This window comes from Anopheles cruzii, chromosome 3 (assembly GCF_943734635.1).
Source record: "Anopheles cruzii chromosome 3, idAnoCruzAS_RS32_06, whole genome shotgun sequence".
NCBI lineage: Eukaryota > Metazoa > Arthropoda > Insecta > Diptera > Culicidae > Anopheles > Anopheles cruzii.
In genome coordinates, this window is record NC_069145.1 from 65,161,954 (window position 1) to 65,186,490 (window position 24,537).

Genomic DNA, 24,537 nt, shown 5'->3' on the forward strand with positions numbered 1-24,537 from the left:
AACCTAAAACAAACCAATAAGAATAATCACCAAACTATTTCACGCCGTACTTCACCTCTCAAGTTACGTTTACTAGCTGACCAGCTGAGCAGAGGCCGTAAACTACTCTTCGTGGCGTAAGCACTCCTGGAATAATTATGAAATCATCACTCGCGCATAAAACTCCCCTGAAACAACAACCGCCCTTCAACACCGCTTGGGGGAACGTGGCTCATTAACTCGCTCACTCGACACACCCGCCGCAACGAGTTACAAACGAGACGACACTTCAGCTGATCGTTTCCGACCGATCGCAGCCGGTGATCCGAAGGGAGGGAAAACAAAACATTAAAGCAAAAGGCGCGTTACCACCACCCATTCACGCGGAAGTCACCGCGGTGACACATTTAATCATATTTCACTGCTGTTTCGTTATGTCCCCGCCCATTGGCGGACGCGCCGGTGCGTTGTGAACTGGAGAGGTTTGTGGCGCTAATGATGCGTTCGATCGTTCGAGGTTAACTGCAAATTTGGTTTCATTAGCAAATCCGTTCAAACACGATCGAGGATTGGCACACACTACCGCGTTCCTGAGCATCGATGGGAAATGGAATGGCTTTTTCGCAACAACAGTCACATTTCCGCTGATTAGTTCCGCTGATGGGTTCACGATGAGAAACGAATCTCATTTGGATTTGGCCGATCGAATGTGTCAGCTGATCCTGGCGGCCACCAGAGAGACTCCGACGCTGCTCTCACGCGGAGTGATGAGTTGGTGAACCTGTCGGTGAGAAAGAAATGTAAATAGTAGTTATTAATTTTCGCACGTCACACTGAAATCATAACACAAATAACACATCGTTCAATAAGTCCCGAGACTAGCACAGAAATGGCGCTAATAATGCCATTTATATACCGACGTTCGGAAGTACCAACCTTCAGATGAGGTGTGTCAAAATTTGATGTAATTCGAAGCATAACCAAGAAAGCTATAGTGGTTAAAGTGACGCTACTTTTGCAATCCTGAAAAAAAGGACCAAAACGAGTTTCGTGTGTTGATAAAACATTGTTTTCTAATGGGGAAAAAACACCGTTCAAGCTCAGCAATGTCTTGAAAAACGTTATCTGGACTCTACTCCGTCGAAACCAACCATTTGTCGGTGGAATGCAACTTCAAACGCGGTCGTGCTGATACAAATGATGCGGAACGTTTGGGTCGGCCAAATGAGGCACTAACTCCCGAAAACATCAAGCAAGTATTGAAAATCGTGATGGGAGACCGCAAAATGAAAGTGCACGAGATAGCTAAGATGGTGAACTATCAACTGGTAGTGCATTTACTATTTTGCACCAAAAATTGGCTATGAAAAAGGTTTTTTTCAAATGGGTGCCGCGTTTGCGCATATTGGAACAAAAGCTATCATGGCACAATTCAATCAAAACGATGATAAATTCAACTAATTAGGCTTCCAACTGCTTCCTCATCCTCCGTACTCGCCGGATCTGGCCCCCAGCGACTACTGGCTCTTTACGGATCTCAAAAAGATGCTCCAGGGAAAAAGATATGGCTCGAATGAGGAGGTGATCGCTGCTACTGAGGCTCATTTTGAGTCAAAAAACAAATCGTGCTACAAACATGAAATTGAAACAATAGAGAAGTGTGGAATGGTTGTATTACACTTTAAGAAGATTATGTTGATGAATAATAAAGAATTTTGCCGATAAAATGTTGTTTTCATAGTTAGTCTCGGGACTTATTGAACGATGTGTTAGGAAGCCCCGCTGATTGGAGAAACAATTAACCACCAACACGACAGCGAGACCACGTGGTGCTTCGACCCCACAGGATATGCAGACGTCGACGTGTCTCGAGTGCAACTCGTCGAAACAATGTCCTCGGCATTGTTTCGTACTGCACAATGGATCGAGGAGCCACTTGAGCCACGATTGTTTCTTGCACGCACCACACGGATGCGACGGATGCCACCTGCTGCTACGCGTGCCTCGTCCCGCGTCGAACCACCCGGTGACTGGAAGGTGACAAAATTCAATGAAATCAATGTTTCGCCCAGCTTCCGTCCTCGGTCACGCCGGCGGAACACATGCGCAGAGCACGGGACACGGCAGCGGATTTTCGGTGCGTCTTGTTGATTCCGCAAGATGGCGAGAGCGAAAACGTGCTCCGAAAGGGGAGCGAAGCGTGAGCCCGTGAGCGAGAGAACATATTTCACGCAACACAACACACAAACACACCGCGTCACCGTACGACGAAAACACCCCGAAATTCGGCAGGGAACAGGAAATACGCCGAAGGACTCGAAGGGGCGAGAAAATGGGCCCGGTTAAAGAGGAAATCAGGCAACGCTAGCACGCAAAATGTTGATTAAAGCCGCCTCGGGTGCCTTATCCTTATCACTACTTCGTCCGTGCGTTTTCTCAAGGATACAACACGCAACGTATAGTGCCAGGAATCGAATCGAGGATGGCCCCACACACACACACACGTACTCCGTGCAGCGTTCAGCCTGCGTCAGGGTCATCGGTTGTAGCCGGGTTCCGGGTTCGCACCGAAATTCTCCCCGATGGGGGAGCCGCACAATCTCTCTCTCTCTCTCTCTGGTGTGCTCTGGAACCCCTACCGTGGGGACGGTGTGCGAAATATCGGCACACAGCCAGGGAAGCAAGGGACGGTTCGCAAAATGCCGGGAGCGAACGGTTCGAAAGCGAAAGCGTAGCTCAATCATCATCGTCTCATCTGTCATTAGCGTGGGACAGTCAGCCAGCTGGCGAGAGCGAGAAAAAAGGCGCCCTGGAATGAGGAGTGAGCGGGAGCGAAGCCGTACTCGTCGGGAGCCGGATTCGTTCTCCGCGTCGAGGGTTTTGTTTTGGAGATTAGTACTTTGGTGCCGGAAAAGAGACAAGAACGAGCAGATTACAAACGCAAACATTTACGTAATACGGTGACCACCACACACGCACACGTACCCGGTACTTATTTCTCGGCCATCCTCCTCCAGTCGGCTGAACCTGGAAACTGCACAAACATTTGCAGCGCTTGTGTCGGATCGTGCGACAATCATTAAATCTGGTCCGTCGGGTGCCGCCGTCCAAAAAGAGGTGCGACCAACGCGAGGTTCCGCCGTCGATCGCGGAAACAATGCACTTTGGGACACTTGATTGCTTGTTTGGCTGAGACACTGTGACGCGACGGAACACAGCCGGCACACACGACGCACACTGTCGCACACACTCGCACGCTCGCCAGAACACGGGTTCTCTCGGTGACAAAATACGTGAAGCGAATCCGCTGGAATGTCACGAACGCGGTACGTCGCAAGTTAATCCCTGTGTCGACGACCAACCCGATTCTGCCCTCCGGCGCGTACCAGACAAAAAAAAACGTTGAGAATAAAAGAACCCTTTTACGCTGCTCGTACGAAGAAACCGAACACTTAACACTTTCAAATTTCAAACGACCGGCGCGATTCACGATTCAAACTGAACTCTTTTTTTACCGAGAAATGGTATTCTGAGATTCACTCTTTGAGACTAACTGACTTTTCAAACCGACTTGGATTATTCGAACCTGACTCGCCATGCTCCTTCTCGCTCACTCCAACGCGGAGTGAGCAATCTCTCTCTTTCGCGCGTTCGTTTGCGCAATCGCGATGTTACTAGGTTGTTCAATAAGTATTTTGCCTCGATAAGAAGGACACATTTTTATGGTTTGAAACACACTTTATTATTCACTATGGCTTTCCTGAATATCAATACACTTGCTTCAAGAAGACGCGCTTTCGACGATTTTCCAATACGACATCATGTATTTTTTCTACGATTTCGATTGTGTCTGTTTTTTTACGTTTTTGACATGGATCGTCTTGAAGGCTACGACCACGTTTAAACTAAGAAACCCCCTTAATTAAAGGCGAAGAGTCCTTATACACTTTCAAAATTCGTCCAAAAATCTCCTTTGCTTTTGAACCATCCAAAAATAAAAAATCCAATCACTGCATGATACTTGATTTTTTCAATTGGAAAAAATACTGTGACACGTTGATACTAAATGGCTTATAAAAAAACAACCAAGTGACCGATTGAAATGAAACTTCACATACGTTCATTTGAAGAGTGTATCAATATAACAAAAAAAAATCAGGCTCGTAGCAAAGCCCTATGGTATTGACCCGCAAAACTTAGTAAACAACCTAGTAGTGCATTTAACGGTGAGCGCCCGTTAACGGGGACTCAAACCGTTCCACAGTTTCTGTCCCCGGTACCGGAAGCGGAAAGGAGAAGCGGGGTTTGTTTTTGTTTATGATTTGACGAGCGTTGTCTTCGCGTTGAAAAGGGTATGGAAGGGTTTTTTTTTGGGTGTCTTCCGAAAACATAGTTATGCTCGCGTGAACAGGTGTTGGATCGTGGGCGCGAGAAATTATTGGTTGCTTCGCGGGATCTTCACAGCATCGCATGCGATCACGCAACACATTCTCAACGAGTCTCGATTGGTTTCAATTGAACGGTCTAACGGACGTGATTTATCGCGAAACGGGCCCGTCTGCTAGTTTGGCAAATTTATTACATCTTGCGACACAAGGGAATCAATAAAATCAATATGAAGAAAATTCTTGACCGTCATCGCCAGTGAACGAATTAGGTTTTAGTAGACTAGAACGACAAAATTTCGCATCTAACCAAGACCAATTCATAAAAAACAACGGTATCCCATTTCCTTCCCAGCATCCATTATTTAGTGGAAAGCTGCTGTGGAGCAATTGTTGGACTCAACAGTCGTTGTAAGGAGTCTTCAACTAAACTTCGAACTAACAAACGAACTAACAGTGAGTTTTTATGAAATTCTGTTTATGTGGAAAAGCTTGTGCTGAAAGCCGTCAGGACTGATGTAAAAATCCAATCATTGTAAACTATCGATAACCACCTAAAATCCAAGCAATACAAATACAGCATCAAAAAGTCCTCGTTAAACACGACTTTACTGGTCCCCGGTTCGCCTCGAAGCTGTCACGGATGCGGAAGCGCATCGCAGGAGACGCCGCAGTTCGATGCCGATCATGCCGGCAGAGAAAAGCGCATGTTGATGCACTTCCTCGCGCGAACCGTCAAGATGGCATTCGTGCGCCATCGATGCGTTCGTGCGATAAGCGTCCGTTGCATCCGTCCGAACGAGCTACTGCGCTACCCGTTCCGGAGACTCCATACCCGACGGACTACTCCAGCATGTCTCGAGTGGAAACGAAAAGAAAAAAATCGCAAGAAAATCAGAGCAAACGCCAGCAATTTGCCTGCCCAGGTTGCTCCACCGGTGCAACAACTTCACCGGGGAGGAGCACATTTTCTAGTCTCCGCTGCAAGATAGCAAAACGGTAGCCTACAAATTGGTTCTCAACTCATTAGGCTGCCCAAGTGGCCGGCCCTCGAGCGAACAGTGTCGGGTGTGTGTGTGCACTGTGACTTGGCACGTCTGTGTGTCACACGCGGTCCCACCGAAATGATGGCGCCTAGCTAGGACCGCATGTTTAGTTTCGTCATAAAATATGCTCACCACCAGACGCGGGGCAATTAACCATTCCGAGCACAGCGCGCAGCCCGGTGTTATGCTATCTCGGCCATTGTGACGCTGACGCCGTGGCTGTTCCGAAGAAAAGAAGGAATCTCGGTGCCTGAATGCTGGCGTTGGGAAAACAGACCGCTGCATGTCGGCGACTTGACTTGCTGGCTGCCCAATTACGCCAGGGCTTTTAATCGGTTTCTGCTCTGTAACGACCATTGCTCCAGATGCATCCAATTCGGCCGAATGGCTGTACCGCCGTCTTTCGAAACCCACACAACCCACTGGCCATGCTGCGCGTTCCCAGGCCAGCATGCCGAAAAGTGTTTTTCGATCAAATTTTTGATGGCTGCTCATAATTAGAGCCTCCTACTAGACCCGGTCGCCGTCACATTATGTCCGATTTGGTTTGGGGTGTGATGAAAATGAACGTTAAAAATCTACCGACCAGGCCGACGGGGGGTGGCCACATTTTCACCTCCGGCAGATGCGCCGCACGGATCGTATGATGAGGATTTCATTTTTCCGGCCCGGAAGGCCTCGAATTCGGTTTGTACTAAAAAACGGCAAACACTTTCACAAACTGTGGCCGAGTGTGTGTTTTCTTACCAAACCATATCGCACCGAACCTGTTGATTAGTTAACGAGCCCTACCGTGTTTGCGACGAGGTGCGCAAGATTATCTACCCTTTTTTACGTTTGTCGTGTAATCAAACACACAAATTACAGCAAACGGTGAGGTAGAAAGTTGCTCCATAAATCTGAATCGCAGAAGAAAGCGCCCAAAACGCAACGTTGACGTCCGTCTCGTGTTGTGTTGTTTGCTCCAACTAATAACGCTTGGGCCAGGGTTTGCCCAATAAAATGGCCAAAATGGTGACACTTCGTAGCCGCGCTGTGTAGAAACATTTATTTTATTGCATTCCACGCAATCAGCATTCAGGCGGGTTTTTAGCGGGTGATTTCGATAAAGATGACGACGTAGGTAGCGATTCCAACTGCAAACTACAAAAGACCACCAATGAACGAGCTGGAAATTGGGTCAATTTGGGCGCCATTGGTGCAACTCACCTTCCGAATAAGCGTGAAGTCGAAATCGAATATATTCTTTGCCGTGAGTCGCATGTGGGTTTGCTGGAGTTGCTTCAAGAAGTAGCATTTCAGGGGCTCGTAGCCGGCTGACGCAGGCAAGCATGGCAGTTCCAGCAAGGTCCTTCCGATAGAGTCCACCGCAAGTTGATAGCGGTTCGCCATGTAGAGTAGAAACCCCAAGATCACGGGCGCTGGCACAAAGCAGAACAATTGTACTGGAAGCGAAAACCAATAAAAGTAACATGCTGGGACAGTTGCTCTCGCAGTCTGGGGCTCGCAGTACTACCATCCAGGTTCTCTTCATTTCTTTCGCCCATCATGTACGCCCAATACAAGTCGAACGCCATCTGGACGAAGCTGGCCGATATGTTGAACGCCTGCGGCCACCCGAACAGTTCGTTTATGTTCTCGTTAACACCCGACAGTTCCGTGTAGACTGAACGTAGCTCTCCCAGGCACATTGCGTGCGCTCCAGTATCCAGCACGGCCTCACCGATACGGCCTCCCAATGCCTTAATCTCGCGCTCCAGTTCGCGCAGATTCCGCTCCATCAGGCAAATGTGGAAAAGATGGAACATATGACACATCCGGTTGATGGTCGAAGGATACAGGTTGTAGAGCCAATACCAGTACCATTGCGTGCCGGCCGCCACTCCGTAGTACACTTGATACTCAACCATTACGCAAGTCGCAACGACCACCAAGAACATGGCCCCATAACACCGGGCTACGCGGACCACCGCCTGTTGGCTCAGCAAACCGAGGTATGCGTCACGATCGATTGCCAAACACCGATAGTGCGTCCATATCGATCGGTGCGCTTCGCAAGAGCGCCACGAGTCGGCCAGGGTTACAAAAACGGTCACCAAACCGATGGCGTATTTGAAGCAGTTGTTCATAGCCTCGGTTGCCTGCAGACCGGCGTACAAGTGGTGGTACCTGAAGTGTCCCATCACGGCACTAGCCAGCGAGCAGCCGAGCTGCGCTAACCACCACACTTTGACATTCCAACAGTGGTCACCTATGGTCATACCGGACCGCGCATCGAAGCCGATGGCGAAGGTGAAGAAGCCAGCTATTTGGAACAACTTGACACACACGGACAGTATCCCAATGGAGAACCGCTCCAGCGCGGGGATCATCGTGTACTGATCAGCCTAATGGGCCATCCTGGATAACCGTGCTGGCTCCAGACTTTAAAGTTTAATTATGACGAATGGGTTCACGGCACGCTCATCTACTGGTGTTGGTAGCCTCGCAAAACAGAATTGGCAGTCGTTGGTGACGAGTTAGGACACGATGAACCTTCTCTTACCGCTGCTACCTACTGCTCAGCAGTTGCTCTGCGTGGCGTTTACCATTTTCAAGTGGTTCGGATTCCTACCTTTTCCGTTCGACTGTCTGGCGTTCAAAGTGCAACCCCCGACCTACCGCTGGTCGGCGTTTGTGTTTCCTGTGCTACAATTTCTGTTCTACGTAGCATTGCACGCCATCGTCGCGACCCATCGGGAGGTCATCTTTTTCACCGAGTATCAAATACTGAACATGAACGACATTCTAAAGTACGGCATCCAACTCTCAGCAGTCTACGCCGTTCTGATCAACACCATCGTTCAGCGAGGCGTATACCGCGCCGTTTGGACTAACCTAAGCCAACTCCGTGGCACGGTGCGGAAGAAGCTAGTCCGAGCGTTTCTGCGGGCATACTTGGCAAAATTTTACGGTTACATCGCTTTTACCCTTTTCATCGAATTGCAACTACTCGGCAGCGTTCTTGGCAGTGCTCCCGATATGGCGTACTGGGCGCTGATCGCAGTCCTGCACACGTTCATTAGACTGCGCCACCTGTTTCACGTGTTCTTCATCGACGTGCTGAAGTTGCACCTGAACCATCTGATGCTCCGTCTCACCGAGGAGACCGAGTATGCGAAAGGGCTACGATCAGCTCCGATTCGGCAACGCTCCATCAGTCGGTTGCTGGAGCTTAAGGACGCTTATGGCCATCTGTGGGAGCTAAACGATTACATCAATCGCTCGTTTGGCTTGTCCCAGATATGCAACTTTACGGCCAACTTTGTGCAGCTCTCGTGCGATTTCTACTGGTGCTACCTGGCTGTCCGAGGATTCAGCTTTGGAGGCTGCAAAGGTTAGCGCGGGGTTCGCAAATACCGACTGGTGTCACTAATCAGATTCTCTCAGAAATCTTTCTTACGCTACTGCCCACATCCTGTCTGCTGGGCATTTTGCTGCACTCCGCCGAGTCCTGCTTGCGAGTGGTAAGTCGGGCCCTAGTTGCTAACCTGTGGGTCAGCGCCGCTTCTAACGCCTCTGCCACGTGCCAACCGATAGGGAAGCTCCCTGGGGACGATTGTGCTCGAGTTTCCGACCGGCAACGACCGCATGCTGCAGAAGATCGTCTACCGCTTTGCATTGCAAATGTCTCAGCAAAGAATTCACTTCACCGCCCATCGACTGTTGGACGTCAACTATAGGCTGCTCAAAATGGTATGTGCGTGCCGATCTACCATCTGAGATGATTGCTGGCCCCGTCACCGACGCACTGACGTACTTTCCGTTCCAGTTCGGTACCGGTATCGCTACGTATATGACCATTTTCATATCTTTCTCCAAGGAATTACCGCTACAAAGTCACCAGCACGCCTGAATCCGTCAGGCGGGCGTCATCACGATTACATCGATCAATGAAGAAATGATGATGATGATGAGTGATGATATTAATTGCTACTTCCAAATTCATTTTAAAATAATTAATGCCCTTAGGTTCCCCCTGTCCATCGTTTGTACACTCGTTTCACTTGTTATTGCGACGTGGACGAGAATGTCGAATTTACAGAGCCAGTTCGCGAAAGTGGTCCTATTCTACCGAACGGTCGCATTCCATTGCTTCCGCTTGGGCGAGCATCAAACGGGGTGCAAAGATAGCATTTTCTTCACGCTGCTCAATGTGGGCCTCATGACAACGCTCTTTTGGTGGATCTACCAACACCAGTCGCTGGTCCTGTTTACCGACGACGCTCCAGGATATTTCATTGACTTCTCCAAGTTTCTCATGGTTGTCGTTGTGTACTTCACGCTGCTGTTGGAAAGTTGGTTCAATCGGAAGGTCGTGGCCGGGATTTGGTTCGAGCTGGACCGTGTATACCGTGCCATCGCTAGCCCAAACTGGGCACGCTTGCAGCGTCGACATTTCACCGTCGTGGGTTGCTTCCTGCTGTACAGTTCCTTCTGGGAGCTTAGCTTTGCGTACGGTGTCACCGGGACAGCGCGTGGAACCAACTTCACCATCACCTTCTGGCTGCTGTTCACGCTGGTTCACCTGCGCCAGCTACAGATTCTGCTATACACCGATCTGCTGGGCTTCTGCTTGGCGGAGCTGAACGCCCAGATGCGCTGGACGATCGAGTTGAGCCGGGCGGCCACGGAGTACGGTGGTCCCCGGACGGACGGCCAAATCTGTGGCAACCTCAGTCTGCTGATGGGCGTGTTCGAGCGCTTCTATCGATTGCTCGGCCTGCTGAACCGTGCCTTCGGAGGCTCGCTGCTCGTCATCAAGATTATCAATCACTCGTTCTTGCTAACCGACACCTACTGGATCGTTTACGCCATCATGAAAGGGCGCCTGCTTGAAGCGATGTGTAGGTGACATGCGGAACGATCGCACAAGATGTGTACTAAGATGTGTGCCCTCCGTAGACTTGCAGGCGTGCTTATCGTCGAAGATCATCTGTCTGCTGCTGAATGCGCACTCGAACGAACAGATTGTGTTGGAGTGCGCCCGGTTGCGTGAACTTTTACATCGCATCGACCTAGGCTGGCAGCTGCGGAGCGTCCGCGGTTGGCACATGGTGCACAACTTCTTACTCAAACTGGACACGGTCCCGTCGTTCTCGGTGAATGCGATGAGTATGTTCAAAATAGACTACGGTCTTATGATGAGCGTAAGCAGATAAAGCCACCATCGCTCCGATTGATCCGCAGCGAAACTCTAGAATGTGTGTCTTTATTCCAACAGATCATCTTTAATGTCGCCACCTCGATATCGATCTTCATTCAGGCAACGGCGTGATCGGTGACGACCGAGCCGTTCCCCACGGCTGACTCCGGCGCGGGTGCGGTGGCGTCCTCCTTCGGCATAAACTGTATGAAAATGACCATGTAGGTCGCGATTGCGGCCGCCATCTGGAGTCAAGTGGAAAACTGATTTGTAAAATACATTTGAAGAGGGCAGCAACTTGTGTACCTCTTTCAACAGAACCAAGTCCATGTCGAAAAATCCTCCCAGCGAGAAGTAGAGCGGTGTGTGCTGAAGCAAGAGGGACAAATTTTCAACCTGATAAGAGGAAGAGGGAATCAATCCTAAATGAAACATGAGGGCGCACCGTGTCGGTGCTGAGTAATGCCCACATTTTGCCACAAGTGCATTGGATGGGTCACAGGGTCGTGCAGTTTTTAATTCATGAGGACTGATTAGGAGTGAAAGCAACACAGTGCCCCAAGCTGTCCATCACTCCGTGTCACACGGAGGGTGACACACAAATTGCACTCGCAGTACGAACCATTTTGCCGAGCAGATCCACTTCGTCACCGTTCCGGTGGTGCAACAATTGTCCCATCTGGCTAACCTGACGCGAGAGAAACCGAGAACCGTCAACGAGGGGCCGACGTGAGACGGCGAATCAGGACACGTTACCTGGCTCTTGCAGTTCTCGCAGGCCGCCAGCAGGGTGCCAAGGGCCGCGAACGTTGCCACGATGCTCAAAATATATCCTTTCGGGATGAGAGTACAATTTTCGGGGAAGGTTAGTGTCGCTTACATCGGACGGTGAAATGGTGTCAGCAAAAATCAATTCGGGGGCTGTTCGTGGCCGGGAATATTTTTAGCCCATCAACTGGATTGGACTGGGTGGACCGGGAACCGGGTCAGAAAGGAATCTTACCGAGAATATCGTCAAACTGATTGAGATAGAGCAGCGAGTACATCGTGTAGAGGTCGCAAGTGCACTGTATGAAGTTTTGGAGCAGGTTAACCAGTTGCGAGTAGACGCAGGTCCGGTTCAGGTCCGAGACCGTGTGCCACAGGGCAAGGTACGTGCTTTCGATACGCAACATTCGCCGGACACTGTCCACTTCACGGCTGGTGTTGACCGTTGGCCAGCCAGATGGTCCGGCCCGATGGAGCACGTTCCACCGGAACTCCTTATCCTCGCCCCCGGCATTTTTGGTGTCCCGGGCGCCCACCGTGTTTCCACCGACGATTGAAGTCAGCTGTCGACACAGGACCCCGAACAGAGCGGCCAGTCGGTCAATATGGTACGTATGATGTAGATGCTTGAGGCGGATGATAAAAAGCGACGGCACCGTCAGGTACCAGATCGCCTGCTGGACCGGACCCGTGTCGAGAATCGCCAGAACGCCCAGTTCGGTGGTGCAAACGAAAAGCACAAACACAAGCAACTTGTTTCGATAGCGCCGGTTGGCCAGAAGCAAATCCGCGCTCGCCGTCGAATCCGTCAGCCGCTGCAGCTGGCCGTCGATCGTCCGGAGCTGCCGGTCTATGGCGCGGTACGCGTTCCGTGCCAGCAGCGCCTCGAGAAGCACCAACAGGTGAGCCACAACGGTGATCGAGCTTTTGATGAAGGGAATGAAATTGATCCGACCGCTCGCCGGGTGTCGCGGATCGGCGAAAAGCCACTTTCGTTCGGATACGCAAAACACAAGGACACCGACGTACAGGACAATGTTGCCGGTGCACCAGAGGAGGGCCAGCGCGGACAGCACCGGAAACGACACGGTCGCAAACGATTGCAGCCCGCACAGCTGAAAGATGAGTGTCGGCAGCATTTTTCACTGTCGGACGGGAACTAAGCTCAGGAACGGGTCCGAACGCCGAAGACCTAATGGTGACCGAGATTTATTCGCAGCGAAGACTGACGGACGTGGGAAAATTTTTCAGCTGTTTGCTTGGCGACGCTGATTAATGGAGTTTGAATTTCGGGACCCCGACCCCGATGACAGGCTTGACAGTTTTTGGAGGATTGTTAATGAGGTCTCGATGTGCTTTCTGTTCACTAATTAAGAATTGATGCATCTGGCGTCGTGCAATGGGGATTCGGGACCCCTTGTGGGTGGGTAATTTAGAACGGATTTCGGTTTTACTTCTGACCGAACGAGCTGCCCTAAACACCACTCAGATTGTGCGCTTTGTTGTAATCGTCGAAGGTGTCCGTCTTTGGGATGAAGTTGATGTAAATCACCAAATACGTCGTAATCGATGCGAATATCTGGAAGAATTGAGGAACTATTGCTTACTGGTTACACAACACCCAGACCCAGACCGGACATACAGTGGTTAGAGCGCCCAGATTGAGTTCGAAAAAGTTGGCCGCTGAAAAATGTACCCGTTCGTTGTTGAGTTGTTTCGAAAAGCGTTGAATCTGTTAGGAGCAAAAATAAATAATTGAAGTGATGGGATTCTCATTTTACAAACCTTTTCGGAGAGATACTACACCAAATCGATCGTTCGGACAGGAAGAGGATCACAAAGCACGTTGTGGAGATGATAGAATGTCATTTCGCCCTGCCAAAAGACAAATCAATCCATCATGAGTCACATAGGGAAGTTTCCGAAAAGTTCCGAGCCCTTAAAATGTACCTCGTTCAGACAGCGCTGGCACTTAGAGAACAGCATGTAGAACATCAGCAGCGGAGAAATGCCGCACAGGAACGACTCGACCTTATACAGATTGCCATCATGGTACAAACTGGCGTACATCCAATATCCATCGATCGTGGTGCAGACAAACAACATCACGATAACGCAGAACAGTTGCCACCCGAACCGATCGTTCACGTTGTCGGTAAGCTCCTTTAGAAGGTTCTGCGCCGCCTTCAACCGTACGACGCGATGATGGACCTCACCGGGCGGAACTTGAACTTTTGCTGCGTTCGAGGAGAACGATCCGAGCATCTCGTTTTGACCCGTTAGCTGTAGCTCGTGGTTGAGCATTGCGTACCGATTCCGTATGTACTCGACGTGCAAGAGAAAGAACGAATCCCCGATTCGTATCAGTATGAAGAACCAGATCTTGAACCACCAGTTCCGATACCACACCACGTTGGCGGAGATGCGCGAGATGATGAAAAGCTCGTTCACGGTCGGTATCACGTTGTAAATCAGCACGGTAGCAAGGATGTCGTTGGCCAGTTTGTGGTTGAAACTATCCAGAGTCCCCGGGGTCAATTCTATGCGCTCGTCGATACTGTCCATCAGTTGGGCGATGCGGCGCTGAAGAGGCAGCTTGATGATCGATAGCACTACCGAGACCAGTGGCACCGTCAGCGGGATCTCGAATTGGATCGCATCGGCAAATGTTCCGGTGGCGTCACTCAGAAAGAAAATGGTGCCCGGTTCGATCAGAGAAAATGCTATGACGCCTAGCTCGATGACGATATACGAGGACACGATGACCGCGGTCAGGGTGTAGAGAGATGATAGCACCTGCCCATGCAACGGTACCAGTGCGCATCCAAGAAGTTGAAACATTGGATATACCGGCCCGAACCGGCGATCGTAGTGTGGCCGGCTTGTTGATGTCATCCTGACAGGACTTCGACGTAGACTAAAGTCGATTTCCGAACACTGCAACACGGAGAATGTGTTTATTTGATAATGTATGCCTTGTGGATCGTACCATTCATTACACGATACATTATTCAATTCACTCTGACACGACGATTAATTTACATCGTTATCCGCGCCGTGTTGTCCGGCAGCAGCCCTCGTCAGCCAGATTTCTTTTTTCGACACCAAACTGAACCCGATTCACGATCCCGTGTCCGTATTCAATTACCTTCCGCAAACAGTAGTCCGACGTCATCGGTCGTTTTGATTAAAATTAGATCCGTACATAAGCATAAGCGAACCGTTTTTCCATTCGGTCCATCCGGGTTTTGGGTAAGTTTGCGAAGTAAATTAAATTTTCAGCGTATGTTTCCGCCCTCCCATTTAGCGCGAATGATGCAACTCTAGCGCAAGTGACAAATTGCATGATGAAAATTGCATTCAGTCCGTCCGGTATAATTACTGTTTTCTTACCTCGGTCGCGCCAGTTAGAAGTATTTGCCTAGCCCAGATAGGAAATGGGCCAGCAGCTGCAACAATGGGCGGTGGTTTCGTGGTACGTTCGGTTTTTCCAGTGCATCGGTTTTCAGCCGTACGGACTGGAAAATGCAAAAATCAATCACTTTCTGCTCTTGACGGTGGTTCAGTTCCTTGCCATCGGCACCAATCTATTTCTGGTGATATACAACAACCGGTGTATCCTTTATACCTGTGAAACAATCGGAATGGTTGTGGACTGGGTCAAAGTGGCGACGATTGTGTCTGCCTACGGAGTCATTTATGTGGAGCTGTTTCGTACGAGCGAAACGGTCGGTTCGTTCTGGAGTCGGATGCACCGGATCCATCTTGCTCTCGAAGGGCGAAACATGGTCAATCACCGGCAGCTAAGACGTGCGCAGCGATGCTACTGGGCGTTTGTGGTGGGATCATTCGTCCATGTTGCTGCCAGCGACGGCATTTACTTTGTTACCGCAGCCAGCGATCAGTCGAAGATATTCATCAAGTACTTGTTCTGGCTGCAGTTTGTTCTGCACTTGAAAGAGCATCAGCTGATGTATCCTTCGATCGTTTTGAACTTCTATATCCGCTCAACACACGGCTGGCTCGAACATCATCTCCATTTGCTGCACCATTCGGAAAAGCTGAACAGTTCGCGCTACACAAAGTTTCTGATCGGTCGCTTTCAATCTCTGAAGCTGATCCACGGAGATCTTTATCGGTGTGGGTGGAGCTGAACGCAGCCTTCGGGTGGACAGCGTTGGCCATTTACTGCAAAACCTACATCCAGATACTCTCCAACTCGTACTGGGTTGTGTTTTGGACGCTGAACGGTCAGCCGTATCTTTCGATAAGTATGAAACGAAAACGTATTACAAAATGAAGGGTAAATTTGATAGGTTAAGGGTATAAATCTGGTTCCAGAAATCGCCAGCCAACTGCTGGTTCGGATGGTATTTATGTCGGCTATGTACTACGTAAACAATGCAGCTATGGACGCGAGCAGACACTTTCGCTATACCCTTCATAAGATTGATCTTAAGGCGCAGTTGGGGAGTGCCCCGAACTACATTATGGTATGTTTGACCTAAACTGAGCTTCTAACTTTACTGAACACATTAATTTATAGGTGGAAAGTTTCATGCGACAAGCAAATTTGGAACGTATAAAAATAACAGCGGCTGACTGCATTACAATGAACTTTAAACCTATGCTCACAGTAAGTCTTTTAATTTTGTTCGTGACTACTTCAACAGCAAACTTACTTACCGGAGTAATTTTACAGATTGTTATTTCCATCTGCACCTACATTTCTATATTCATTCAGCAGGCTCCGACAGGCGAAAAAATATTAGCATGCTATCACAGACCAAAATGCTGAATGCCTTTGCTCATCTTCAGTGTTTGTTGTCAGTTCTAATCCGACCACCGAACGGATCGGTCGCAGTCGTGAACGTGCTTGTGGAAAGAATAAATAAAACACAAAGTGTCAAGAGAGGTCAGTCAAAGTAGGGGCCATCCGAATATGGCTCCAAAACGCAGGAAGAGGTTCTCGACAGCCGAGGGTTCAATGAACGGCGAAGAGATCAAAACCAGCAACGAGTTTGAGTTGCTGTCGGACGCTGGCGAGGAGGTACCCGTGCGCGCACCAGAAAGTCAACCGAGCACGGTTAAAAGCTCGAAAACACCACCGATAGTGGTGTACAGCTCGTCGGTAGGATTCGTCCACCGTATAATAATATCAGCCGGCGTAGTTCGGTTCTCGACCACGGCAACGTACAAGGGTACAACAATTCGAACCGAGTCGGTCGAGGACCACAAAAAGGTTGTCAGAGCCCTGGAGGCCACGAAAGGAGTTACCTTCCATACTTATCAGTTGGAAGAAGAAAAAACAACGAAAATAGTCCTAACTGGCCTTTTGGATTGCACATGCGAGGAGGCAAAAGCCCTGTTAAACGAAGAAGGAATCACCCCGCTGGAGGTGAAGAAATTAAATATTAAAAAGAAGTATTCCGACCACGCAGTATTCCTGCTGCACTTTACAAAAGGGGAAATTAACCTTCCCACATTAAGACAAATCACGGCAGTGAATCACTGCAGAGTCCGATGGGACTTCTACAACAAAAAAAGCGCTCCAATGCAGTGTAAAAAATGCCAAAGCTTCGGTCACGGAGCAGCTAACTGCTTCAAAGCAGAAAAATGTGTGAAATGTGCGGGAACACATAGTAGCAAAAACTGTCCCCTAACACAAGGGACAACAAGCGAAGAAAAAATCCCGACGCACAAACTCAAGTGCGCAAACTGTGGAGCAAACCATACGGCTACATTCTGGCAATGCCCGGCGAGGCCGAAAATGATAACACCAATACCAATTAAACCAAAAACACCGCAGCAAATAACGCCGGTGCTCAACGACGCTACTTTCCCTCCACTACCCGGCACACACACCGGCTACACGAATATTTGGTCGGAGCGCACAGCTCAAACTAATCACCACAGCTTCCCACAAGCCACCAAAAATCCAGCAAGTCACCAAGACTTATTTAACAGCAACGAACTCTCTGTTATTATAGCAGAGACTTTCACTCGCATGAAAACATGCAAATCCAAAGAGGACCAAATAATGGTCGTCTTTCAAATCATCAGTAAGTACTGTTCGCCATGATGGCCACTAATTGTGCAATCAACTGTTCGTACTGGAACGCTAACAGCGTGACTAACCGTAATTTAGAAATATCAACTTCTTAAAAACCCACAACATCCACATACTGGCAATAGCAGAAACGTTCCTAAAGCCAAACATCAAATTCGCCCTACCAGAGTACATAATCTACAGAAATGACAGAACCGAAAACCAAAAAGGCGGAGTAGCAATAGTTATTAAAAAAGGGGTAAAACATTCATCAATGAAAAGCTACAAATTGTCCACACTAGAGGCAATTGGCATTACAATACACACCACGACAGGCCCAATCGATTTCATAGCAGTCTACCATCCAGGAGGAAACAAAAACAGAACGGACTTCATAAAGGATATAAAAACATTAACAAACCGGAAAACTAACTACTTCATATGCGGCGATCTCAACGCACGCCATAGAATGTGGAATTGTTGTTCTACAAATTGGGCTGGCAAAGCCCTCTTTGATACAATGCAAAGAGGAAGCTTCACGATCTGCCACCCAACATCCCCAACCTTCTATCCAGTTAATCCAAACCAAAACCCCTCTACAATAGACATAATACTCACCAATCATCAACACAAAATCTCTACACCAACAACAGAAGCTGAACTGTCATCGGACCACCTACCGGTAACTTTTCAAATCCTAAAAACAAACAACATAGTACTTCCGCCCAAACAGATACGTGACTACTCTGCAGCAAACTGGCTAAAATTTCGAAGCATTGTGAACAATAAAATCAATCTAAATGCCGAAACTGACCAAATACACAGTGAAGAACAAATCGACAAGAAAATACAGACGATAAGCAAAATTATAATAGAAGCTCACAATACATCAGTGCCACTCATCACCCCCGGAAATTTTAAGCTAAAAATTCCTGACGACATACTCAACCTGATTAAATTAAAGAACATGTACAGAAAAAAATGGCAAAGAGATAGAAGAAACAACCAAACAAGAAGCACATACAACACACTCAACCAACTCATCCGTGGCAAACTAAACGACTTACGAAATAACTCGTGGTCCAAATTACTACAGTCAATTAATCGTGAACCAGCAAACAGCAACAAAATCTGGAAATTCCTTAAAATCATCCAAGGAAGCCACAAATCCACACCCCCTTTGAAAGTGAATGGCGCACTCCTGCTAAACCCCCAAGAAAAAAGCGAAGCCATTAAAAATTGCTTCGAAAAATCCCATACAATAACGCAACACCAAAAAAGCCCAATGGACAAAAGGGTAGAATCCACCGTCAACGACTACAATAACACCAGTTCAAACATAAATCTTCAAACCGACCTGATTAAGCCGCGCGAAATCCAAAAGATAATTCAAAACCTCAAAAACAAAAAGTCAGTAGGTTTGGATGAAATAAACAACAGATCGCTTAAGAACCTGCCACGAAAAGCAATCGTACTGTTGCAGCACATATTCAATGGATGCCTGAAAATAGGATATTTCCCAGAAGTCTGGAAAAAATCAAAAATAATCGCCATTCCCAAACCCGGCAAAGATACCAGAAATCCCGAAAGTTACAGGCCAATCAGCTTGTTAAGTTGCCTTGGTAAACTATTCGAAAAAGTTATCGCAACAAGGCTAAGACAACACGTGGAGGAAAATAACATAATACCCGACACACAATACGGTTTCCAACCGTCTCTATCGACCACTCATCAAATCTACAGACTAACCAGAAACATAATCTATATATATAAAAATCAAGTTGTGTCTGTATGTCCCTTATAGACTCCGAAACTACTGGACCGATTGACTCGAAATTTGGTATACAGGGGTTTTTGGGGCCGGGGAGTGCAATAGTCAAGGTTAGAAACCCCTCACCCCCTCTTCTTTGCCCTCCCATACAACTAACTGTTAAAAACATCAATTACTCCACAAGTTATGAATCGAATTTCATCAAAACTTGCACAATGGTTGCTGGTCACCTGAGAAACCATGTGACAAATTTGGTCCTTGCAGGACGAGGGGAAGGGGGGGTCCCCATACAACCCCAATCCTTAAAATACGTCCTAGGGCAATATGGGTATCGTTTCTTAGGTTTTGGTGGTCTGTAAATCGATTGGTTTCCCTTAAAAGCCTTTTCCTTCCTTCTTCCACCTATCACCACCCTTCCATCCATCTTGAAGTAGTGTGATGTTGGGGGGAACTGCGTAGTTTGCGTTTAATTTTGAAAGAAGGTGAGAAAGAGAGGAAGAGAGTGATAGAGAGGAAAGAGAGATAGAGAGAGAGAGGGGGAGAGAGGGCGGGAGAGAAAGAAAGAGCGAAAGAAAGAGAGAGGGGGGGATAGAGAGAGGGCGGGAGAGAAGAGAAAGAAGAAAGAAAGAGAGAGAGAGGGGGAGAGAGAGATAGCAACGGGACTGCTACAGCCTTCTAGATTGCAATTAGGATCATATAGTAGAAAAAGTACATTTCACACCTCCCGGGAGAGGGGCTCCCATACAAACATAACATAAAATTCAGCATAATTCGGGTTATTTTCGAACAAATCGAACCAAATTCTGCAGGTGGGAGTTTTTGGGAAGAGGAAATGTTCTGGTGAATTTTTGAAACCCTTCGCCACTTTACAAAGGGTGGCTCCCATACAAAATTAGGGTAAATTGCAGCAAAATTCGAAAAGTGTTCAAACAATTTGAGTCAAATTTAGCTGGTGCGAGTTTTGCCATGTATCCAACGGGAAGCGGGAAGGAAAGCCAATCGGATACATCACCGGGAAGCCCTATCATTCGGAACAGAGTAACGGGAGGAGGAAAGGGAAACTGAACATATACGTCACCGGGAAGCCCGATCGTCTGAAAAGTAGAAGTAACGGGAAATGCAAAGGGAAGCTGATCGGATACGTCACCAGGAAGTCCTTTGAAACGTCGGATAATCGAGAAATGAGGATGAAATGAGGCGTGGCAACGCGCGCCGGGATCAGCTAGTCTATATATATAAAAATCAAGTTGTGTCTGTATGTCCCTTATAGACTCCGAAACTACTGGACCGATTGACTCGAAATTTGGTATACAGGGGTTTTTGGGGCCGGGGAGTGCAATAGTCAAGGTTAGAAACCCCTCACCCCCCTCTTTCTTTGCCCTCCCATACAACTAACTGTTAAAAACATCAATTACTCCACAAGTTATGAATCGAATTTCATCAAAACTTGCACAATGGTTGCTGGTCACCTGAGAAACCATGTGACGAAATTTGGTCCTTGCAGGACGAGGGGAAGGGGGGTCCCCATACAACCCCAATCCTTAAAATACGTCCTAGGGCAATATGGGTATCGTTTCTTAGGTTTTGGTGGTCTGTAAATCGATTGGTTTCCCTTAAAAGCCTTTTCCTTCCTTCTTCCACCTATCACCACCCCTCATTCCATCCATCTTGAAGTAGTGTGATGTTGGGGGGAACTGCATAGTTTGCGTTTAATTTTGAAGAAGGTGAGAAAGAGAGGAAGAGAGGATAGAGAGGGAAAGAGAGATAGAGAGAGAGGGAGAGAGAGAGAGAAAGAAAGAGAGAGAAAGAGAGAGAGAGAGAGAGAGAAAGAGAGAGAGAAAGAAAGAAAGAGAGAGATAGCAACGGACTGCTACAGCCTTCTAGCTTAGGATCAGCTCCCATATACAAACGTAACATAAAATTCAGCATAATTCGGGTTGTTTTCGAACAAATCGAACCAAATTCTGCAGGTGGGAGTTTTTGGGAAGGGGAAATGTTCTGGTGAATTTTGAAACCCTTCGCCACTTTACAAAGGGTGGCTCCCATACAAAATTAGGGTAAATTGCAGCAAAATTCGAAAAGTGTTCAAACAATTTGAGTCAAATTTAGCTGGTGCGAGTTTTGCCATGTATCCAACGGGAAGCGGGAAGGAAAGCCAATCGGATACATCACCGGGAAGCCCTATCATTCGGAACAGAGTAACGGGAGGAGGAAAGGGAAACTGAACAAATACGTCACCGGGAAGCCCGATCGTCTGAAAAGTAGAAGTAACGGGAAATGCAAAGGGAAGCTGATCGGATACGTCACCAGGAAGTCCGTTGAAACGTCGGATAATCGAGAAATGAGGATGAAATGAGGCGTGGCAACGCGCGCCGGGATCAGCTAGTTGGAAATAGAAAAAATAAGACATCAACAGGACTAGTATTGCTGGATACGGAAAAGGCATTCGACTCCATCTGGCATAGTGGTCTAATATACAAATTAATCCAAACAAAGTTTCCCAAACAAATCATAAATACTATACAATCGTTCCTCTCCAATAGAAAAACACCGTACACATCGGAAATGCAAAATCGACAGTATTCACACCAACTGCAGGAGTTCCTCAAGGGAGTGTCCTATCTCCAATCCTGTTTAATATATACATCTCGGACATCCCCAGAGCTCAAAACTGCACACAGTATCTATACGCGGACGACTATGCCATCAGCACCGTAGGGAAATCCCCAAACAGTATCACGAACAAACTAAATGGAGCACTCCAAAAATACTCCAACTATTGCAATACATGGAAACTTAAAATTAACAACACAAAATCTGAGGCCATCTACTTTACAAGATGCACAAGCCAACGCCGTATCCCAAGCCGTTGCCCAATAATTAACAACACCGAAATTCAATGGAAACAATCAGTAAAATATTTAGGAGTACTCCTTGATAAGCGTCTAACCTTCCAAACGCATATCGAAAATATAGGGCTCAAATGTGAAAAAATATTCAGAAGCACTTACTGCTTCATCAACAGAAGATCCAAATTGTCAATAAGAAACCAAATCCTTATCTACAAATCGCTAATCAGACCAATCATGTCATACGCAGCCCCCATCTGGTCCAGCTGCGCTCAAACACACTTACAAAAACTCCAAACAATCCAGAACAAATTTCTTAAAACCATCCTCAACCTACCTCCATGGCACAGAACAACAGAAATTCACAAAATGAGCAACATCCCCACTTTCCACCAACACGTTGCAAAGTTGTCACAAAATTTCCATCAGACAATAGAAGAGGCCAGTAAATAGAACACACAACTACCCAACCTGCTCAACCAAATGTAAATTAGCTAGGATATAAGTCTAAATAGTCTAGGCCCAATAGTCTTAAGTTTAGATAAGGAATAATTAAGTTATGTTTAAGTTATTTTAAGACCAACCAGCGCAGGTTTTTTCTTGCAAATTTTTCCTGCATCTACGTCTCCAGCCACCGACAAAGGTCGAATAACGATAAATACGTTACCACCAGATTAGGTTGTAAATTTATATGACAATGAGGAAAAGAAAATCTGTACCCATTAAGAGCCATTTGGCAAACCACTATTGTAAACTACCATATCAAACATGCAAAATATACTACTACTACTACATCAGTGTTTGTTGTTGAGTTTAATGTTAAACGGTGGAGCAAAACAATAGCACAAAATCTTGTTTTGTTTTTTTGTTTTTTGTTGTTTCACTACTTGTAACTGTCGATTCGAAGAGAAAGGCTGTACAATAGTTAAACAATCCGGAACGTACGCAACTATTGATCGAAAGAACGCAGCCTAGTGATTCCTTGCTGTCAAAATAGAACCGCGGCACGCAGCCATAACTGGAGCACAACGCAATCAGTTTCGATAGGGGTCGTGTTTTCAAAAGAATCTTATGATCACAATTGCCGAAAACGTAATCTAGAGTAATCCGGTTCTGCAGGTGGATAGTGAAAGTAAAGCACAATGGAGGAAATACTGAACGACACCATTCACAACGACGAGCTGGAGGTAAGTTTCAAAGTAGCGATGCATCGATTGTACGGTGCATCAGCGGGTTCTCGGTCTTTCTGGTCCGTTCCCTTGCCTGCGTCACCAACGCGGTCACGAGAATAGATAATGATTCATGCCTTTTGTTGTGTTCGGCGGCCGTCGGATTGCCATCGACTTTAGAAATTCGAGAAAAAGTACAACGAAGAACTGTCCAGAGGCCCCGTTTCAACCACAACACAGTTCGAGTATGCCTGGTGTATGGTTCGGAGCGACTTCAAAAGCGACATGAAAAGGGTAAGGAGTCCCCAGCAGTCTCCGTTCGACGAATGGCTGAATGACGATTAATTGGTTGTTCTCAGGGAATATCACTGTTGGAGAATCTGTTCGCAAGCCATCCTGAAGGGCGGCGCGACTACCTCTACTATCTGGCAATTGGCCACACGCGACTGCAGGAGTATTCGGAGGCGCTCAAGCACGCCCAAGCGTTCCTGGAGATCGAACCGAACAACCAGCAGGTGATCGCTCTGGAGGAGATGGTCAAGAAGCGGATGGAAATCGAGGGCCTCAAAGGTGTCGCCAAAGCCACCGGTGCGGCACTGGTCGTCGGCGGTATTCTGGGACTGGGGTTTGCGCTGTTCAAGAAATGAAAATCACAGTAAACTTTCGCGGTTGGCCGAAGGGTGACCGTGAAAGATTACTTCTCCCGTTTGGCTGTAATCAAAGCCCCGTTACAGGCAGCATTCGCAAACTTTGGCCGGAGGCTCGAAAGATTCAGTTTCTATTTAGTCATAATTAATGATACGTTTTAGCGGAAGTCCTCTTGGAAGTCTAGGAATTAATTTATAAACGGCAAAGGCTGCATTGCACCAAATGTGTCGAAAAATGCATAAGTTGCTCATACAAGTATGTTAATAGGCTATTCGATATCAGCAAAGGGCTTAGCATCATCTTCCGGTTCTGTTAAAATCACGAAACGTAAACAGCACACACTCGTTCCCACGAATTAATGATAGGGGTTTTAATTTATCTCTTGATGCTTGGCTATGGATTTCACGCAGGGAAATCATTTTTTGAGGCACAGACGGTAGCACGGTTATGGTCCAAGCGATTCTCTTTGTGAGGTGTGCCTGATTTACGAAGAACCGTTGTTCCCGTTCCGTTTCGTAGGCAGATCCGTGGGGTGTAAGTGAAACAAAAGGCAGGAACATGATAGAGTGATATCGGTTTGTAATAAAATATTCCAAATATAGATGTATATTTAATGGCCGTGCGTTGTGATTCACGTTATCTTCGCCATCGGATTCGGGCATATTGTAGTGCGTTCAGTGCTGTCAAT

The 24,537-nt window shown here is 47.5% G+C and overlaps 6 protein-coding genes across 7 annotated transcripts; 3 read left to right on the forward strand and 3 right to left on the reverse strand.

Annotated features, from left to right (window-relative positions):
• Positions 1 to 6,499: 6,499 nt before the first annotated feature.
• On the reverse strand, positions 6,500 to 7,782 carry LOC128270796 (putative gustatory receptor 39b). The gene is made up of 3 exons (XM_053008216.1): positions 6,927 to 7,782; positions 6,620 to 6,855; positions 6,500 to 6,553 (listed from the first exon to the last, which is right to left on the reverse strand). Exons 1-3 carry the CDS (start codon positions 7,780 to 7,782, stop codon positions 6,500 to 6,502), a joined length of 1,146 nt encoding a protein of 381 aa, XP_052864176.1.
• Positions 7,783 to 7,939: 157 nt separating this feature from the next.
• Positions 7,940 to 9,305, forward strand: LOC128270797 (uncharacterized). The gene is made up of 4 exons (XM_053008217.1): positions 7,940 to 8,786; positions 8,840 to 8,916; positions 8,990 to 9,145; positions 9,222 to 9,305. Exons 1-4 carry the CDS (start codon positions 7,940 to 7,942, stop codon positions 9,303 to 9,305), a joined length of 1,164 nt encoding a protein of 387 aa, XP_052864177.1.
• Positions 9,306 to 9,614: 309 nt separating this feature from the next.
• On the forward strand, positions 9,615 to 10,611 carry LOC128270799 (uncharacterized). The gene is made up of 2 exons (XM_053008218.1): positions 9,615 to 10,296; positions 10,355 to 10,611. Exons 1-2 carry the CDS (start codon positions 9,615 to 9,617, stop codon positions 10,609 to 10,611), a joined length of 939 nt encoding a protein of 312 aa, XP_052864178.1.
• A 100-nt stretch (positions 10,612 to 10,711) lies between these two features.
• LOC128270800 (putative gustatory receptor 2a) lies at positions 10,712 to 12,502 on the reverse strand. The gene is made up of 5 exons (XM_053008219.1): positions 11,599 to 12,502; positions 11,352 to 11,428; positions 11,218 to 11,283; positions 10,902 to 10,991; positions 10,712 to 10,840 (listed from the first exon to the last, which is right to left on the reverse strand). Exons 1-5 carry the CDS (start codon positions 12,500 to 12,502, stop codon positions 10,712 to 10,714), a joined length of 1,266 nt encoding a protein of 421 aa, XP_052864179.1.
• A 335-nt stretch (positions 12,503 to 12,837) lies between these two features.
• On the reverse strand, positions 12,838 to 14,258 carry LOC128270801 (putative gustatory receptor 39b). Its single transcript, XM_053008220.1, has 4 exons — positions 13,314 to 14,258; positions 13,170 to 13,238; positions 13,006 to 13,095; positions 12,838 to 12,942 (listed from the first exon to the last, which is right to left on the reverse strand). The coding sequence occupies exons 1-4, from the start codon at positions 14,256 to 14,258 to the stop codon at positions 12,838 to 12,840; spliced, it is 1,209 nt and encodes a 402-aa protein (XP_052864180.1).
• Positions 14,259 to 23,057: 8,799 nt separating this feature from the next.
• Positions 23,058 to 24,457, forward strand: LOC128272101 (mitochondrial fission 1 protein). 2 transcript variants are annotated; one of them, XM_053009835.1, is made up of 3 exons: positions 23,058 to 23,231; positions 23,382 to 23,495; positions 23,561 to 24,457. In XM_053009835.1, exons 1-3 carry the CDS (start codon positions 23,175 to 23,177, stop codon positions 23,846 to 23,848), a joined length of 459 nt encoding a protein of 152 aa, XP_052865795.1. In that variant the 5' UTR covers positions 23,058 to 23,174; the 3' UTR covers positions 23,849 to 24,457. The 2 variants fall into 2 exon arrangements, with proteins under 2 accessions (XP_052865795.1, XP_052865794.1); XM_053009834.1 differs by having other exon boundaries at positions 23,058 to 23,219.
• Positions 24,458 to 24,537: the final 80 nt, after the last annotated feature.